The sequence below is a fragment of the Amphiura filiformis genome, chromosome 9 (assembly GCF_039555335.1).
Source record: "Amphiura filiformis chromosome 9, Afil_fr2py, whole genome shotgun sequence".
Lineage (NCBI taxonomy): Eukaryota > Metazoa > Echinodermata > Ophiuroidea > Amphilepidida > Amphiuridae > Amphiura > Amphiura filiformis.
This window is the reverse complement of record NC_092636.1, coordinates 56,117,096-56,136,879: the sequence shown is the minus strand read 5'-3', so window position 1 is coordinate 56,136,879 and position 19,784 is coordinate 56,117,096. Positions and strand designations below refer to the sequence as shown.

Here is a 19,784-nt window from a genome sequence, read left to right as displayed (position 1 = left end):
TTTGTATGCGGCGTGGCCTCTCATCCTTTTTATTATCTCTGGTCTTGTCACGCTGGTAGATTCGCCCACCTGTGATTACTGACCTGGATCTGACAGAAGATTGTGGAATTTACGATTTTCAGCAGCAGGATTTTATGAAACTGCCAATATTTGCAAGTATTCTGAAGGATCGGTAATAATTAAAATATTTTTCATGGTGTCGGTAGTGCAAGTTGAAGTTAGTGAATTTGTGGTTTTGTATGTTATGTGCAAGAGTGTTTTCAGGAAGCGTAAATAGGCAGGCCGTTATGCTAAGCTCTCCATGTTATATGCAAGTTCGGCGACGAACTGGACACATCACACGGTAGTGTGATGTGTCCAGCCTGGATATAACTCGCGCTTTGGCCTTTGCGTAAATAGCTCGCGAGCATAGGCGCGTTGGCGCGTAATTTCCTACTCGCGAGCATGCATCAGTTCTCTCGCGGCTTGTTTATGACCGGATAGCCGGGATTAAACTTTGTTTATTCCGCCTATCGACCAATCACGCATGCTGTTAGTATAGCATGTACATGTATAGCGAGTATGTATGAACACGAGATATCATTGAAAGACGGTAAAGTGATATATCACTCAGCGAGTCATGTGAGCGAGGTTTATTATTTTGTGTCAATCAATTTACGACTATCAGGCATTGAGTTTTAAGGCGTGCGAGTGCGATTCGCACGCGCCGCACGCCTGAAAATGCGCCGAGGGGTGCGATTTTTCGCACGCCTAAAAAAAAAAAAAAAAAAAAATTTTTTTTTTTTTTTTTTAAGTTTTCTTTTTGGATTTAGAATGTCCCTGGAACTTAAGAATGTCCCTGAAAAATTTTTAGAAATAAAAAAAAATTACAAAAGATTTAAAAAATTATTAATTCATGTTCAAAATAGGCAAATTTATAATTGATGTTCACATTGCAACCTATTTATGATGTAAAGAAGCATACAAAACAAATGCATTTGAAAATCATTCATAGATTATTATGTGAACATAAGTTACCAATTTGCCTATTTTAAACAAGAATTTATAATTTTTAAATCTTTTGTAATTTTGTTGTATTTTTTTATTAAATTAATTACAAATGACACTAGCAATTTGTCCAAGGTCCAGGGACATTCTAAATCCAGGGGGAATATTAAAATGTATAAAAACAAAATTAAAAAAATTACGGTAGATTGTGATATGAACACAATACAACTTTGCCCTTTGTGCATACCAACTTGTAAAATAATTTTTTCTTGTTATTGTATTTTTTTAATTAACCACGAATGATACAAGCAAAGTTATCACCAAAGCAAATTTACAGCTAAAAGACATCTTTGCAGAATGCACCGTTCATTACCCCAGAGCTTAACCGTGGCCAATTAAAAAAGTACATGTAGTCACAATATTGCTAAGTTTTAACTGAAAATGAAATCATAGTCATACACCAGTTTTGAAAAAAGCACACCTTGATTTATTTAGGTGTGCGATTTGCAACACACCTAAGAGCACACCTCAGGTTATCCAGGCGTGCGATTTACAGCACACCTGTCACTTTGCAAAACTCAATGCCTGGACTATGCAACATACCTGAAATAACTGTCTTTGGAGGAGCAGCTCCGGTATTGTATGTTGTATAACCTATCAATACTAAATTTGCACAGAATTCCTACTTTCGTCTCGGCGATCGTTCAGTCTGTTTAGCAGAATCTTGTTTTCCCAAATTCGGTCGAAAATTTAGTGATTTTTTTGCAACATACGGCAGCTATTTTCTGTTATGATTTACTTCCGGGGTATTACTCTTTCTTACCAGTCGGTTTGAAAAGTAGACAGCGAGCGCATTTCAATGGACAACAAGAAATGTCTTTAAAAAAGACAACGCAGGTATTTTGAAGGTATGTTTTTTTAATCATATTCACCATCACGCTCAAACAGGGCCGTAGCAAGCGGGGCAGCCGGGGATGCCATGGCCGGCCCACTTTTTGAGAAATTTGTTATGCTTTTCTTTATATCTTTATTTCAATTTGGTCATTAGGCTATTTGTATTTTGGCCGACCCACATTTGTCATGGCCGCCACACAACCTTGCTACGGCCCTGCGCTCAAAGAACGCTACAATAGCGTTTTAACTTTTAACATGAGGGGATGAAATGTTCAGGGGATGAAATGTCCAGGGATGAAATGTCCGGGCATGAATATGCACGGGGATGAAGTGTCCAGGGGATGACTTGAGTGTCCAGTAATTCAATTTCATGAAGTATTCGTCGGCTGTATTATTCCACTGTCACAGTGGCTTATATGGCAAGCCATTAGGGTCATAACGTGCAGGTAGCTACGCGTACCTCAGTCGCGGATCCAGGATTGTTGAAAAGGGGCCGCTCTTCTATCTAATAGTATATTTTCAGCTGTTTTGATTAACTATATAGGCCTATTTTAGATTTTATTTTTATATATTTTTCAAAAGAAATACCGTACATAATTGCTGTCAACAATAAGTATAGGCCCTACAAAATTATATGTGACTATGGAAAACATGCAAAAAGCAATTACCCTAACCTAAACGTTAACCTTACGCCACCTCAATCGCCGTGTAATCCCTATGCCAGCGTTACTTTTCATCAGCTTCATTCCATATAGTGGCGTATAGGTCCGATACGTCACCATGGAAAGTAGCGAGGTGTGCGCTACTATGATAGGCCTATGCAATGTTTTTCATTTTTGCCGATATTTCTTAATTATAAAATGTGTATAAAAAATGGTTGATGCGCCACTTTGGAAAACACAAAATTTCAATTTGTAACCATTACGATACACCACATTTAAGGGGCTGTGCAATAATTATGAGCCCCCTCCCCCGGGAGGGGTAAAATTCCAAACAGCTCGCCAAAATCGCTTGTCCCCCCCTCTCGGCCCGCCAAAAAATTCTTTGCCCCCCCCCTCTTGAACATGCCAAATTTTTGGGATCCCAAATTGCAAACCTTAAATGGTCTAGATGTATGTTGCGAGCGCAGCGAGCAGGATCATTTGCATATTTAAGCATTTCCGTACTGTTTTCCGAAGCCTTTTTAGAGCGTTTTATTAAAAAGGCGCCCCATGAATGCGTGCCCCCTCTCTCGGCTTGCCAAAATTGCTTCCCCCTTTCGCTCGCCAAAATTTCTTGCCCCCCAATTTTACCCTCCCCAGGGCTCATAATTATTGCACAGCCCCTAATTAATCAAATACTAATTAATTAGCTAATTTTGACTGATGAGAAAAATGAAAGAGAACATCATTAAAAACATATTATGCCAATTTTTAAAAAAATTATCAAAAATCACTATACGCCACTATGGAATGCAGCTCAGCCGACGAATTATGAGGCACATGTTTTCTACAGGGGGTCATCGCCGGTGCCGTGGGTGTGTGTGGGGGGGGGGGTGCGACCCCCCCTGGCGGTCCCTAAAAAAAGGAGAGCGAGGAGAGCGAAAGAAAGGGAGCGAGAGAAGGGGAAGGGGTGGGGAGAAAGAGAGAGGAGGGCCTGGGGAGGGGAGGGAGAGGCTGAAGAGACGTGAGAATTATGAGATTGTCTCTCAGATGGCATCATACATGTGAGACAGAGATGGAGTAAAACTACAATCAACCCGCACAATTTAACAGTTGCTTGGTCATATCGGCCCTATATTGGGATTAGTCCTTAAATTAATAGAAAGTCCCTAGGCCTAGAACTTAATAGGTTCTTTATAGCAGTGGGTGGTGTAGATTTCTTTTGACATTTGGGGTATGAGGCCTGAGGAAAAAAAGTAGGCCTATAATGCTAGTGAATGCAGCACCTAGGCCTAGCACATTTAGGGGCAGTGCAATACTGATGAGCCCCAGCTGCAGCTGGCCGGGGAGGGTAAAATTGGGGGGCAAGAAATTTGTGGCCAGCCGAGACAGGGGGGCAAGCGCTTTTGGCACACATTCATGGGGCGCCTTTTAAATAAAAGGCTCTAAACATGCTAAAAGGGCTTAGGAAAACAGTACAGAAACGCTTTAATATGCAAATTTTCCTACTCGCTCACGCTCCCAACATAATCTAGACCATTAAGGTTTAAATTTAACATGTGCAAAAGATTTTTGGGCGGACAGGGAGGGGGCAAGCGATTTTTGGCGGCCGACGGGGGGGGCAAGCGATTTTTGGCGGGCCGTTCGGAAATTCACCCCACCCCCGATTAAATGCCACTTTGGCTAAAATGGCGGCGAATTCCCTGTACTAGACTAGGTGGCCGTTTTGGGTGTATAGCCTCTCACCGAAAGACCCCTGTTCGAACTGCTGTCCGCCGGCACATTCCTGTCACTTCCAAAGTCGAGCCCCCCCTCTCTCTCTCCCCAGGAAATGTTTAAGCCGAAGTGAAAGAAACTCAACAGGCTGAAACCAAGTTCCTGCTGGCAAACAATACTCCCAGTCCCATACTCCAAACGCAGTCCAAACTGATAAAAAACGACTGTTTGTTAAGACTATAAATTGGGGCATTCCCGTTTTTTAAAATAGCTGCCTTATTATGCGTTTCGTCATCCGCACCAAAACAATGTACCGCGGGAAATGTGGATGTAAACAAAACCCTGTAGATTCAGATTTTTGAAGAAATATTGCAGCTATGGAAGACGATTCCGATAAAACTCCTTGCAAATATGGAGCTGAATGCTTCCGTAAAAATAAAGAGCATTTGGCAAACTTCAGCCATCCACCAAAAGCTAAGAGGAAAAGTGAAGAGGTAAGCTTATCCCACCTGTTTATCATGCCTAGCGCTGCACCTAATAGTACAGTATTATAGCTTGTACATGTCATGTATGTGTAAGCTTAACATTCTTGAGCACATGAACAAACTTGGTCAATGATAATACAATGGCAATCATCCACTGATCAACAGGAAAGAAGTTTGATTTCCCTTAATATCACATCAGGGAAATCAGAATCAGGGATGCAAAATGACAGTCAAAATTGAGGAAATAAATGCCTTGAGAAGAAAAAAGAAAGAGAGGAAAAAGAAGGAGGAGAAGAAAAGAAAAGAAGAGAGAAAGAGGAAAAGGGAAAAGAGGAAAGGAGAAGAAGAGGAGGAGTGAGTGAGGTAGAAGACGACATACAGAGGGAAATAGATCTCGGCAAAAGATAACAAGTCAGTGAGTAAAGGTACTAAATGGATGTGAGGAATGCCGTTATATATTTCTGCAAAATTGTGAGGAATTTTGAAAAATAAGAGCCTCAAAAGAGGAAGGTGATGGTATTAGAATATGGAAATAGGTAATAATGCCCCGAAAATGTATATTTACAATTCATCACCAGACAAGGTATTCAATGCAAATAACAGGAAACAATACCATATTGTCAACAAGTCTATCAAACTAATGTCAGATTTGGGATGAAGTTTGAAAGGGTGCTTGAGGCAATGGAGCAAATACTCTGCAGAGGGCATAGTCTATGTTACAGACTGGAAAACTGATAAATACCCGCCAGCAACCAACCTGTGTAGGAGTATAGCATGGTAAAATTAACGGTCGCTCTCAGCCAACCCAGCAACCGTTGGTCGCCGCTACACAAGTGGCGACCTCATGCTTCGCCGCTTGGCAGCGAAACTGTCAGCAAGGCCGCTCCCCCCCTCCTCGGAAAAGGATGGTGGGTCGAGTCGTCTTTAACAAAGACTACATAGGGCAGAGTGCCCCCTGACAAAAAACTACTACCTTCATGCTCTGACAAAAAATGAAAGAGAAAATCGGGGGAAGTAAAAGAAAAGGGGAAACAAGCCTGTGTCTCACCAAAATTCACCCCAATTAAGCTAGTGTAAAATACCAATTTTTTAAACACTTTACAAATAAAGTCTCTTTAAAAAAGTCATATTAACATTCTGATCTTTTGAAGTGCAGATTTAAGCTGTTTTATACCTAGTATGATTGAGGAAATCTTGAGCCTAATCACCTTGCTCCTGAGGAAGAAATCACAATTTGCACCCCTGATCAGAATATGAATTGGATTTAGAATTTCTGTGCTGAGAAAATTGACTTTAATAAACCTATAAGGCCATGGCCTAGTTCCAATAATTGGAACTCACGTACAAAGTCGTGGAGTGGACTTTTCGCTGCTCATAAAAAGCACTCAAAATAATCATCTTTTTAAATATTTCTTTGGACAAAAGCTGATGCGTAGAATATAAAGTTGAGTATAAATCACAGATCACATACATCAGTGACAGAGGTTTCTAAACATGCTAAACTGAGTATTTTACTAGATATATACTAATGCAAATTTGCGAAAATAAAACCCAGTGGAGGCACCCCACACCGACATCGCCTGGTTAATAATTACTTTGTACAGCAGAGACAGTCAAACGCCCCTCATGTCAACCATATTTTTTGTACCTAGTGCCAAACTGTGCCACTTAACAAGAAAATCATCCCCTCCAAATTTAAATTCAATCGGAGGTCAGGAAGGGGGTCCACCGTGAGCTTAAAGTTCGGACAGAGGCAACCAATAAAAGTCCGGCCGGCAGCTATTGTATTATATATACAGTTATACACACACATTAATAGCTGCCTTAATAGTGAAAGTTTTTAAAGTACTTCATATCTCAGCCAATACTCAATCAAATGCAAATCCATTTGAACTAAGCAAAAAGGCAGCTATTTTCAGACATATTTGAGGTCATAATAATAGCTGCCATGTGCATGTTTCTCTATTTACAGCTGTTTTTGCATGGAAAATGGATCCATCACGCACTACAAGCTTAAAGTTTGTGTATGATAGGTGCCTTTAACTAAATGACAAATCAATCAGGCAGCTATTTAGTTTTCATTACTTTATACTGCACATCACTGTGGCTGCCACATGAATAACAGTCCATATATGATATATGCTTTCTCAGATTAGGTGTCTGTTTTCTATCTTTGAATTGCTCCACCACTTGCAAGACATTTGATTGTTCCTCACTCTGGGCAGTAGCTAGGAAATCTGTATGAGTTTCACAACACTTTCTGCTGCATCATTTACCACATTGACGGCTCTAACATTGCTAAGTGATAGCAGTAAAGCTAAGGACTCGGGCCAATCAATTACTTTCAAGCAGTCATGTATGTCCAAACTGCTGTATAGTATCAAAATCTCTCTAATGCAGAATCACATTGAACAGCTTCTGCAAGGCACTGTGACAACAAAGCACCAGCTACCCCCCGGGCAGCTACCAAAGATATGTGAATTTGTTGTATTTGCAACAATAATCTAAAGTTCCTGCTGGATAACATGCAGTGTTGCTTCTGACCCGCCATGGAATGATCTTCAGTTGTACAAGCGCCTCCTGTCCTGCCAATATCAATTTCGGTGTTGCAACAACTGCACGCAAACCCACAAAGCCCTGAGCAGACATCTGTGGTACATGTATCTCACCGAAGAGATGGCACCGCTTGCTCTCTTCAGTGGAATGGTACCAGTACAATAGAGACGAGCTTTAGCGAGAAGGCTGCTTGAACTTAAAACTGATGCAGCAGCACTAAAGCCATATATTCGCTTGGCGCAGGCTTTGGAAAGCCAAAGTTCCCTGACCCTGAGAATATCACTTAGTCAACAGTCGTCCTAGCTGATTTTGCAGGCAAGGTTCACTATGACCATCCTGCAGATCAATGACAAATTCCTAGCAGACAATGTTGACACTTGGCCCGAGTCCTCAGTTTATCTGCAATCGCTTAGCAAAGTTAGAGCCGTCAATGTAGCTCAATGTGGTAAATGATGCAGCAGAATGTGGCGTGAAACTCAGTGCAGATTTCCTAGCTGCTGCCCAGAGTTAGGAACATTATCAAAATGTCTTGCAAGTGGTGGAGCAAGATAGAAAACGGACACCTAATCTGAGAGAGCGTAAACTGAATGATGTTACCTAATTTACCAATATCATATGGACTGATAAGCAACATAGATGTACATTTATTACATTAATTGTTATTCATATGGCAGCCACAGTGATGTTCAGTATAAAGTAATGAAAACTAAATAGCTGCCTGCATGATTGATTTGTCATTAAGTAAAAGGCACCTATCATGCAAACTTTAATCGCAGCATGCGATGGACCCATTTTCCATGCAGAAATGGCTGTAAATAGAGAAACATGCACATGGCAGCTATTATTATGACTTCAAATATATCTGAAAATAGCTGCCTTTTTGCTTAGTTCAAATGGATTTGCATTTTATTGAGTATTGTCTGAGATATGAGGTACTTTAAAAACATTCACTAAAGGCAGCTATTAATATGTATAACTATATATATATAATTCAATAGCTGCTGGCCGGACTTTTACTGGTTGCCTCTGTCCGAACTTTAAGCTCACGGTGGACCCCCTTCCCAACCTCCGATTGAATTTAAATTTGGAGGGGATGCTTTTCTAGTTAAATGGCACAGTTTGACACTAGGTACAAAAAATATGGTTGACATGAGGGGCGTTTGATGCACCCTAAGAGACACTAAAATCAATACCCGGGATCGATACATGTGAATGTGCTATGCACGATTTGATATTCAGACGATAAATCTTTGGATACCGGGTAGAAAATGATGAATATCTCCGTAATTTTTTCTTCTAAAGAAGCCATTTTTTTCCCTTGCACTTGAATATATGTGTTGAATGGATATGATAGTCGTTAGTTTGCGTATTGAGAAAGAACAGTGTGTATTGAGCTCAAAAACTGACAACAATTCTGATTTTATATGTGCCGAACTATAGCGCAGTGTAGGCCACTCGTGGAGGCAGTCTAAAAGCAGATGACCTCATGGCGTATACCATGCTCACTCACACACAGAGAGGTCAGTCACCAGGCTTTTGTCAATAGCCTTAGTGAGATGTCCCTCGGCCCATTATGCGTCTCAAAACTATTAAGGTTACACGAAGAAACGTATAAAAAAACGTATAAAAGACGTATAAAGTTGTTCTCTAAAACCGCGTTTTCTCAGCAATCAAATATCGCAGTGAGTCAAATGTTGGTGCATGGACGTATCTTAACATTATTTTTGTGTCTTTATACAAATTTTTAGAATCCGTTTGAAAATCCTTCGTTTAAATCATTTTTACGCACCGTGTTCACAAGATCAAAAACACGTTCCATGCAGTTTTTTTCAAATATTCGCTCCGTATAAAACTACGCCGAGTGATTGTTTTCTCCTTTTTTGTATTGAACTACAAATCGACCAAAGAAATAATGTTGCCATGGGGAAGAAACAAAAACAGTACCGATTAAATTTTATTAGCCCGTTTTTGGGAAAAATTTTCGAGAATCTTGTACCACAAAACACTGTTATGTTACATTATCGATATCTGGATTGTGGAACATTAATTTTGATTTCTAACTGCCTACATTATTTCTCAAAAGTATGTCGATTCCTTTACCATTTGAATTTCACTCCAAATTTAAGCTACTTTTGCAAAAATCGAGGTTTTTCGCCATCGATACCTCCGACATTTACAGCGGTGATGAGATTGTTTATCATAAGAGCCTGGTATGCACTATTCCATAATAGTCAGTTTGAGATCAATCGATTTCACAGATCACTCAGTAGCTCAATCGGTTAGCGCGCTGGGGTCACGTTCGACTATATAATACTATAGTTTTGAGCTGGAAAACTTTGGTATGTGTTCGAGTCCCTGTGTGGTCCATTCCATCTATTTTATTTTATTTTATTTTTCTCTCACTTTTTTCTTTTTTCTTGTTCGTTTCTTTCTTTCTGACTGGAGCGATTGATTTTTTTTGCCCGTTTTTTTTTCATTATATAATTCAGGAATTTTTAGGCTATACTAGTCTAGGCGCGGCCTATGAATATATTTTTACAAATTAGATTAACAAAATATTGGTTGTTGGTTTTGTTACTGTTGTTTTAGTTATTGTTGTAGGCCTATATATTGCATAATCAGGGTATAAATAGGCATACTAGGGCTATTATAGCCTATAGAAGCATTGATTTATTTCACGACAGATATCATCCAATTCCAAGATAATTTTAAAAATTGAAAATTTAGAAAATCCAGAGGAAAATTGCCGAAAAACGGCTGCCCACAATCACCCCCCCCCCCCCCATCAGCCCATATGGTCCTATCATGGTCGCCTTTCCCTATCCCTGCAACATATAGGATGACTCACGAGCAGCGGTTTGTCCGTGTTCTAGTTCAGATTGATACACTATTGTATGCGTGTGAGTTCATTCTTTTCTGCATGGCTGTTTCCATTATTAACTTCCGCCCCTCTGGAATCAAGCCTTGAAAATCAATTGCATTTAACCTTAAACAGGTCGGAACAAAATGGCCATGCGTGGCTGTGGATTCAACCTACCATGGCGATTTCTGCCATGAAGATATCGGGGCGATGACACTGTGCACCCTACGAGAGTATCTACAAAGTTGAGAACAAGTCCTCAAGCGTTCGAAATTTGTAGTTACTACAACTACATTTGTACATTGTAGCAATGGCCAGGAAACAAACGTTTTAGATTTGCGCCTGTCACTCTTTCAAATCACATAATTATTCATTATTACTTTCTGTAGGCTTTTAAACTGAATGCATTGAACAGACATGACATTGACAGAGGTATCATTCATGAGTGCACAGATCGAAGCTAACAATATAGTATTTATAGCGGTATACGGATATGATGTAGTACTATGGATGCTCTAGGTGCCGATTATTGCATTATAAATAAAGTGTTCACAAGCAGCTTGTTGATCAAGAACTTGAATTTTTTGTTTCAGAGCCTTGACCTTGTTTTGTGGAATTAATGAATTTTTTTAAATAATGAAAATTTCATGCAATAGGTTTCAAAGCATGCGGGAAGTTTGGAAGTAAACACAGCCAAGTGAGCCAACCACGACAGGCGATCACATCAAAAATTGTGTACAAATCGCACTTGAATTCATCAAAATAACTATCATCCAAATTTGAACATCAACAGAATATTTAACATGCGATACGTTGCAAAAAATGACAGCGCTGATGTACCCTGGTACCAAAAAACGATAGCTTTGGACTCTAGCCTCAAAGGCGTAACTATTGTGTGCAAATTCGAAGCTAGAGTTCTCAAGTAACGGGACACGAAACACATCCCCATAATTGGTCCACACTTTGGGTAGACTCAACTTTTAAGCAGTTTTAGTTCAAAATGTGAGTTCTCCCAAACCCTTTGGTATGAACTTGTAGAAATCTCTGCATCAGAGAAATCTGAGTATAAGGGAACAACCCCAAAGTTCAACAAAGTCCTATAAACGAAAGTCCTTTCGTTAGGGAGGGAGGGGGGTCAAAAAGTCTGATCACGTTTGTAACAAAGTAGTTAAAATATCAATTAAAGTTGGGTTTTTTTCTAAGGATTTTATTATATAATCTTAAAAAGGAATAAATTTTAGGAATAAAACTGAAGTACGATATTGACATTTTACAGTGGTTGCTTCAAAATGATTTCAAATCAATATAGAGTGCAGTGCAACCTGCAACTTGTAAGCTCATTTTTTAAAGCAGCTGTACCGCACTTTAATTATTTTTTATTTGAAAATCCAGCAAGTCCTAATTTTTTTTCATGCCAAAAAGATATGACTAAAAATATTTTAAAATAAAATGGACTATTTGTTTCTTCCTTTTTGAACGTGATCAATATCCTAGCATTGTCACACCCCCTCCACATCCCCATCCACCATAGCGACAGCACTGTATCCTGTGAATACGGGTTGGAATTTTCAATATTTGACTTACGTTAGAGGGGAGGGGGTTAGCCTTCTGATGAAAGTACTTTCATTTTAAGGACTTCATCGAACTTTTGGATTGTTACCTAATATAAAATTGGCTACAATGGATTAGTCTAGTTGATCAATTACACTTTCGCTTATGAAGAACAATAATGTTGGCATAATAGTAGGATAGGAGACTTAGGCTAAGACTTGTTTTGTACTTGCTTAGCAAGAGACCATCTTCATCATCATCTTCACATCTTCATTTCATTTCATCTTCATCTTTATCATATTCATCTTCGTGATTTCTTCACCATTTTCATCTTCATCATTATATTCATCTTCATCTTCATCATCTTCATCATTTCAATCAAATCAATTGTTACATTATTATAAGTTGTTGGTTATATTGTGTTATTAATTCACTAAAATAATGTTCTTTTCTCTTGTGTATATTCAGGGAAAACAAGAAAGCAAAACCAAGAAAACTAAATTGGAACACTTTTTCAAACCTTCTGGTAGTAGTGCTGTTGAAGCTGAGACCTCTAGTTCTGAAAAAGGTATGGAAAACCCTGATGAAAATTTCATAATAAATCTGAGTCAACTGCTGTCAAATACATATGTATTTCTGTAATGATGATCATTCCATATAATTAGATTTAAATTGTAGGAAATTTCCAAAATGTCACTATTGGGCAGGTAGGTGATCATGATAATTTTCATCCTGATATTACCCATATGTAGTAAAAATAAACAGCCAACAACACTGATTTATTAATAGTTTGCTATGCATAGGCATAAACCCACACACCTCAGGACTTTTTTCAGAAATTCGCTGACCATGGCCCAAAAAGAAGTTATACAAGTGAAGAATCATATTGTAAAATGAATGTTTTTTAACAGTTCTCTCAACAAAATAGTGACTTACTTATTATATTTCATCACCACATCCGTGGGACTTCATCAGAATTGTGACAGAAGTAGGTAAAAGCCTATTCAGAGTCAGACTACATATTGCCATCACAACCAGGATCAGCCCCCCTACCACCACAGGTAGACTGGGACAGTTAGCAGTAAGTTCCTCATCCAGGGGAATTTCAAGCCAGCTCAATCTTTTCACAAAGAATAATGGCACTGCAGAGGCTCAAACTTGTACCATACTTACACACCAGGGTCTAGCACCATAATGATTGAGCGAACTGGATTGCAAGCACAATATGTACACCTGTCTTGAACTTTTGTTTTGTTTGTTTGTTTTTCAAATTCAAGAAAAAAACAGTACATCCAAGACACCTGATGATGAGCCTAAGGATGACAGCAAGTCACACAATACCACAGAAGATGATGGTGATACCATGGAAACAGTTGATGTAAAAGATGATATCAAGAATAAATTCAAAGTTGAAATGCCTCAAGATTTCTATGACTTGTGGGAGTTTTGTAAAGACATCAATCCAGGAAAACCATCAGGTGAGATCAGATTTGGATCATTCAATTGTGACATGATCTGGTCCATGGGGGCCAAAGGCGGCACATTTGAAACTGAGATGAAGGTAAAAATATGGAGTAAAAAAACAATAAAATACATAAGAAAATAGACAATAAAAATTCATAACTTATGAACCAAGTATACTAGACATTTGGTGTTTTCAGTAAATGATAGCCTATTGTATGTATAATGTAATAATTACAGTAACTCAATTTTCAAAAATGCCTCCTTTGGCCCCCATGGACCGGATCGTGTCACAATTTTATGACACCCTGTATTCAATGCACTACCCTTCCCCTGTTCTGATATGCTCTACCCTATTTTCCAGTAACCCCTATGGGCACTACCAGCCAAATTATCTAAGAACAATTTTGATTGGTTACAAAGAGTGTATGTACCATCTATTGAGCCAATCAAAGGGTTGATGAGAATAGTCAGAGCTGAAGGGGATTTTTAGTTTATAATTACTGCGAGATCTAAAAGCTCTATCTGGATTGGTTACTCAGATGATTATGTATATCATGTAATTAAGGGCTCTAAGGCAGTAGTACCCAAAGAATTGATTCTTCTTCTTTGGCATAGTCTGACTTGATATCATCTTTCCATCTTACTTTCTGTCTATGATGCTAAATTAAATTTGTTACCATTAATATTTTTACAGATGCATTGTTAGATACCCTTGGCTTGCAGCTTGTTGGGCCATATGATGTCTTATCAGGAGTCTTCAGGAAGCATAAAGGAGCTACACCATGCTATGTTTTACACTGGAGGTACTATTATGATCCACCAGAATTTCAGACTGTTGTTAGGGGAGATGCAGAAGTACAACATCATTTGGGCTATTACAGGTATGGTTATTGATTTTGTCCAGGACTCTGTCAGACTTTGACAAAATGAATATCTTGAGTGATTTCAAGGTTAGGATTTTAGCAACAATCCACAAATCAATTCTCACAAGATTTTGGGTACAATTACCGAATAGGGTGCAACTTGCTAGACTTGAGTCCAGTCCTCATTTACGGAGTTTAGAGTTAGGGTTTAGGGTTGGGGTAGGGCAGTCTTGTAATAAGACTAGTAGAGTTGCACCCTATTTGGTAATCGCTCCAGTCTCCAGATTTTGGGAGAGAGATTTGTGTTAATCATATTTGATGCTTATATATAATTTATCACAGTCTATGTAGAAGTGCAATGGAATTTCTAATCTAAACCTGGATTTTTAATTGTAAAATTCTAACACTGCATTTTGCATTATACATGTATATATAGTTGCCTGCCCAGATCTAGAGATCAGTATTTAGGGTACATCTGATGTAATGTGTGTTAAAAGTTTGAAGGGGAAAAATGAATATCGTTGACAGCCTTCAGCAGCTCAACCATTGAGTGTTTTAAAATTTAAAATATTCAATTTGATGAACCATTTTTGTTTGGTAATGATGCAAATTGCAAAGTATAATATATTTCTGTCTTACCATCCAAGGTATGATTGGTCAGAGAGATGTCAATAATACATGTTGGTCCCAGGATGTAGGTACCACAAGAAAGAAAATCTCTGGCAATGTTATAGTAGACAAACAGTATCATATGACTTCCAGCTTGGTTTGCAGATTTCTAGCTTTTATCAGCTCCAGACTCTTGATGTTTGCCAAATTCTAAAATTGTATTTGATTGTCAATACAATGGTGATTGTCTAGAACTTCACTAGTCACTGCAAAGTTTATGAGAATTTGCTACTTTTTCTATATATGTTTACTTTGACTAGGGATGATCCCAAGGAATTGCCAGCATTTGTTGGATCCAACCAGGCCAAGAATGGATGTAACATTTATCAACAGGGAGACAACTTATTTGCAGCTGTCAAGTAAGTTAAATAGGCAGTGTCAGTACATACACAACAGATTTGTATTGGCTCCCTAGTAGGGATACGGGTCATTAACAAGGGGGTATCATGCCTGACCACAAAGTCTTAAAAAGCACCCTAAACAAGTATTTGCGAGGTCTGAATATGTAACCCTAAATATATAAGTATTGACATTATTTTTGCCCCATTTATGCAAGTAAATCAGTCATTCTTGACCCTAAAACCCTTCCTAACCAGTGGGAAAATACAAATTCAAAAGTTCAAAAAGTTGAACCTTTATTCCATGCTACATTTATCTCAAAGGACCCCAAAATACTGATTTATTGTGCCAGATATACCCTTTTTCTTTAATTTCCTTGTTTTAGAACCCTATTCACGATACATACGTACAGTGCAGATTATGAAAAAAAACACCTTTTTACATGAATCTGTGGCCATGCATGAAACCACCTGGCCAAAAACATTTTGCGGTCAGCGGCATTTTGATGATGAATCATTTGAATTTAACTGTACAATAGCAAAATGTGAATTTAACTTTGACTTGTCAACACTTTCATTCCAGGCTTCACATTGACAAGCTAACAAAATCAGTGAAAGACAAAAAGAAACTTGAAGCCATCAAAGACTTGGGGACTTCATTAATGACATTTGCAAAGAAAAAAGACTACTGCCTGGACTTGAAGAGTAAATCAATGCTTGCCAGAAATAAGAAGGTTGTTACCAAGACATTTCATGGTGCAGGGATTGTGGTTCCTATTGATGAGAATGATGTGGGCTATAGGGAACTACCTGAGACTGATGGTAAGTACCGTACTGACGCGAGTATAGTCCCACCTTCGAGTAAAGTCCCACCCCCAAATTTTCAAAAATTTTGTTTTGTTTTTTTTAAGTTATTTATTTTTTCGGCTTTGGAGTGTCCCTGGACCTAGACCTAAATGCTAGGATCATTCATGGTTGATTTAAAAAAAAAAATTGTAGGCCTATGTGTTTTGAATAAATTTATACTCATGTCATACTCTATTAATGATTTCAAAATGCATTGAATTTGTATGCATTTTTTTTTAAAATCAACCATGAATGATCCTAGCATTTAGGTCTAGGTCCAGGGACACTCCAAAGCCAAAAAAAATGCATACAAATTCAATGCATTTTGAAATCATTAATAGAGTATGACATGAGTACAAATTTATTCAAAACACATAAGCCTACAATTTTTTTTTTTAAATCAACCATGAATGATCCTAGCATTTAGGTCTAGGTCCAGGGACACTCCAAAGCCGAAAAAATAAATCCGAGTATAGTCCCATCAAATAGGTTGATGACAATCAATAAAAGCATGCAGGGCCTCTATACTTGAGCCAAATATTCTGATTACATTCAACCTTAGAGCATGTGTTACATAAAATGTGGTTGCGACCATCTTGCAACAAATTGTTTAGCAAATAAATATTGTTATGAATTTGGCAGAGTGCCGAATATTGATAAATCCTGTCAAATGCATGTTATGCATGAATTCTCTTGAATTATAGAACTGGGGATCACATGGTAGAAAGCCAGAGGGCATCATATAAATGATTTAAGCATGATTTGGGGTGATTATTGAGCAAAAGGCGGCGGCATACACAGTTAAGTGCAGTGCAGCGCTGACCGATCCCTGTTCTATAATGCAAGAGAATTCATGCATAACATGAATTTGACAGAGACAAATCGATATATGCCACTCTGCCAAACTCATAATGATAAGTTTCAACATTTTGTTTTACTCGTATTTTGTTTACAATTTAATTTTCTTTGTGCATCTCTAGCTGGTCTAAAGAAGATGTTGAAGAAGATCGTTGACAGCAAGAGGGATGATGAGAGAATGGCACACTTTGACCCTCTTCAAGAAATCATCACATTTGTTCAATTTGCCAATGATGAGTGTGACTATGGGGAAGGTCTGGAGCTGGGCTTGGATCTGTTCGCCAATGGATCACCTATCTTTCACACTGCCACAAGGAATTTATTGACTGTGGCATATTCATTGTTGGGTCGAGATGAGTTTGGGGAAATTATAGAGGCTCATCTTGATGATAGGAGGAAAGACAATGTTAGCCAACTATCATGATGTAAAGATATACAAAATGTAACACTGAGTCTGAGCTGATCCTTTAACAAGTTTTTGACACTTATAAGTCCAACAGGTAACTTTCAAAAGATGCTTGAGTAAATAAAATCTTTAATGAAGCTTTTTAAGTTCTTGTACCTTCTAATGGCTGGCATTTTGCAGGAGTAGAATTTCATTTCACATTGCAAGTATCCATTTGGATTCTGGCAGTGGGATTTTATGAGAATCTTTAGCATCTCCCCATTTACTTCAAGTGTGTAGGCTCATAAAATCGATCAGAATCAAGGCTCCCGCTGGATGCAAATTCTTGCGTCCAGACGCAAAATTGTATTGCTGGACGCACTGTTCAACAAGCTGCATCAATGCCTTGCGTCTGACTGGACGCACAGTAATTTCAAATCAAACTCAAGTATAAGCTTACTCAATCTTCCCATGAAATAAAATATTGTTATTATTTTCTAAACCTCCATTGTGCATAAATGAATATTTTAGCAACATATCGACCAATGGACCAATCAGCACACAAGTTATTGACCTTTCATATTTAACCACTCCCATTTTGCAACACTTCCGGGGTCAACCAGTCAATGAAAATTCTTACGGCAGCAAGACGTGTGAACAAATATATAAGCTTTCGCTCACACACGAGAGCAAAAATACAACTTTCTAAACTATTGTACATTGTCAGCAAGTTTGCATTCATGTAATTTGTTATTCACAATAATATTTACATAAATCTTTAAAATCTCATCAGAAATCTGAAAGGAAATAGTCAAATATTTGCATCAAACTGCGATGTAATGCGATGCAATACCGGCAATCGGGGGCTTTGTAAAATTGTATTCCCTGTTGCCCAACTCATTAACATGTACGGACACACAAAAATTTTGTGGAACGTGCAATTCCCGACATGGTTTTACAGTTGTGCGTCCGATCAGACGCAGATTTTTTGAATGCTAGCGGGAGCCTTGATCAGAATCTCTTTAGATGAGGGGAGTAAGTGTGGTAACAGTAACATATCAGCATCCAAGAACTATTTTCATTGGTTACAAAGACGGCTATATCATCTGTTGAGCCTTTCATAGATATGGTAAGAATGGACAATAGGGCTGAAGGGGGTTAAGCTTAAAATATTGCTCAAGAGAACTAAATGCTCTATTTTGATCAATCGCATGCACTGCTAAAAACCAGTAGTGCTTTTACAAATTAAGCATACTGCTAAGTGTCCAGCACATATTATTTTGCACAAGATCCTGTTAAAATGCTTGACGGTGCGTGCATATACTCAAGGATATACAAGGCGGTTCTCGAACCACGAGTCTCGCCTGCTTTTGTGACCGCCTGCTTTTGCGATAACTGTTGGTAGAGAGGTAAATGAATTTGGCGGTTATCGGCTGGGCACGATTATCTGGCCGATGGTAACTGTACCCACCACGTTTCATGCCCATGCAACAGTTTTTACTAATATGACCTCAGATGACCCCTGGTGGCCCTGAAATGACCTTCTAAAATTTTGGCTCTAAATGTTGACTGTACCACTTGTGCTAAGTTTCATGCCCATACGACAGTTTTTACTAATTTGACCTCAGATGACCCCTGGTGGCCTCGAAATGACCTTCCAAAAATTTGGCTTTAAATGTTGACTGTATCCATCAAGTTTCATGCCCATCCGACAGTTTTACTAATTTGACCTCAGATGACCCCTGTTAACCTCAAAATGACCTTCCAAAAATTGGCCTTAAATGTTGACTGTACCCACCAAGTTTCATGCCCATACAACAGGTTTTAATAATTTGACCTCAGATGACCCCTTAAATGACCTTCCAAAAATTTGGCTTGAAATGTTGACTGTACCCACCAAGTTTCATGTCCATACGACAGTTTTTACTAATTTGATCTCAGATGACCCCTGGTGACCCCAAAATGACCTTCCAAATATTTGGCTTTAAATGATGACTGTACCCACCAAGTTTCATGCCCATACGACAGTTTTTACTAATTTAACCTCAGATGACCCCTGGTGACCCCAAAATGAACTTCCAAAATTTGCCTTGAAATGTTGACTGTACCCATCAAGTTTCATGCCCATACGAGTTTTTAATAACTTGACCTCAGATGACCCCTGAGTGACCTCGGATGACCCCGTAATGAACTATTTCATCAAAGTAATAAATCAAAACAGAAAGATGCTTCCTTTACGAGTTATCACTCATTGAAAGTGCTACTTTGCTATACTTTACATGGAAAGCGACTATCTTAAAGTCGTCATATTTCCTTAATTACATGACCGATCAAGCTGTTATTGGGATATGTGATGCACAGTTAATTATTAAAAGATTTGGTGACCTCAGTTGACCTTTGACCTTGTATGTGACCTTTGACCTCACGAAATTGGATAAAGTATGTTGCGCTGAAAAATCAAATTTGGCAATACCAAAGAACTATTTCATCAAATAAATCAAAACAGAAAGATGCTTCCTTTACGAGTTATCACTCATTGAAAGTGCTACTTTGCTATACTTTACAAAGAAAGCGACTATCTTAAAGTCGTCATATTTCCTTAATTACATGACTGATCAAGCTGTTATTGGGATATGTGATGCACAGTTGAAAATTAATTATTAAAAGATTT

General features: G+C 38.4%; 2 protein-coding genes across 2 annotated transcripts in view; one reads left to right on the top strand and one right to left on the bottom strand.

Annotated features, from left to right (window-relative positions):
* The window catches only part of LOC140161201 (H(+)/Cl(-) exchange transporter 4-like), a 94,818-nt gene extending 93,043 nt beyond the window's left edge, over window positions 1-1,775 (bottom strand). The window contains 1 exon segment of the mRNA XM_072184650.1: window positions 1,591-1,775. The gene's annotated coding sequence lies outside the window, so the exon portion shown is untranslated.
* Window positions 1,776-4,525: 2,750 nt separating this feature from the next.
* LOC140161200 (histone PARylation factor 1-like) lies at window positions 4,526-18,445 on the top strand. The gene is made up of 7 exons (XM_072184649.1): window positions 4,526-4,732; window positions 12,159-12,258; window positions 12,968-13,168; window positions 13,849-14,035; window positions 14,947-15,045; window positions 15,608-15,846; window positions 16,851-18,445. The coding sequence occupies exons 1-7, from the start codon at window positions 4,616-4,618 to the stop codon at window positions 17,150-17,152; spliced, it is 1,245 nt and encodes a 414-aa protein (XP_072040750.1). The 5' UTR covers window positions 4,526-4,615; the 3' UTR covers window positions 17,153-18,445.
* The last annotated feature ends 1,339 nt before the right edge of the window (window positions 18,446-19,784 follow it).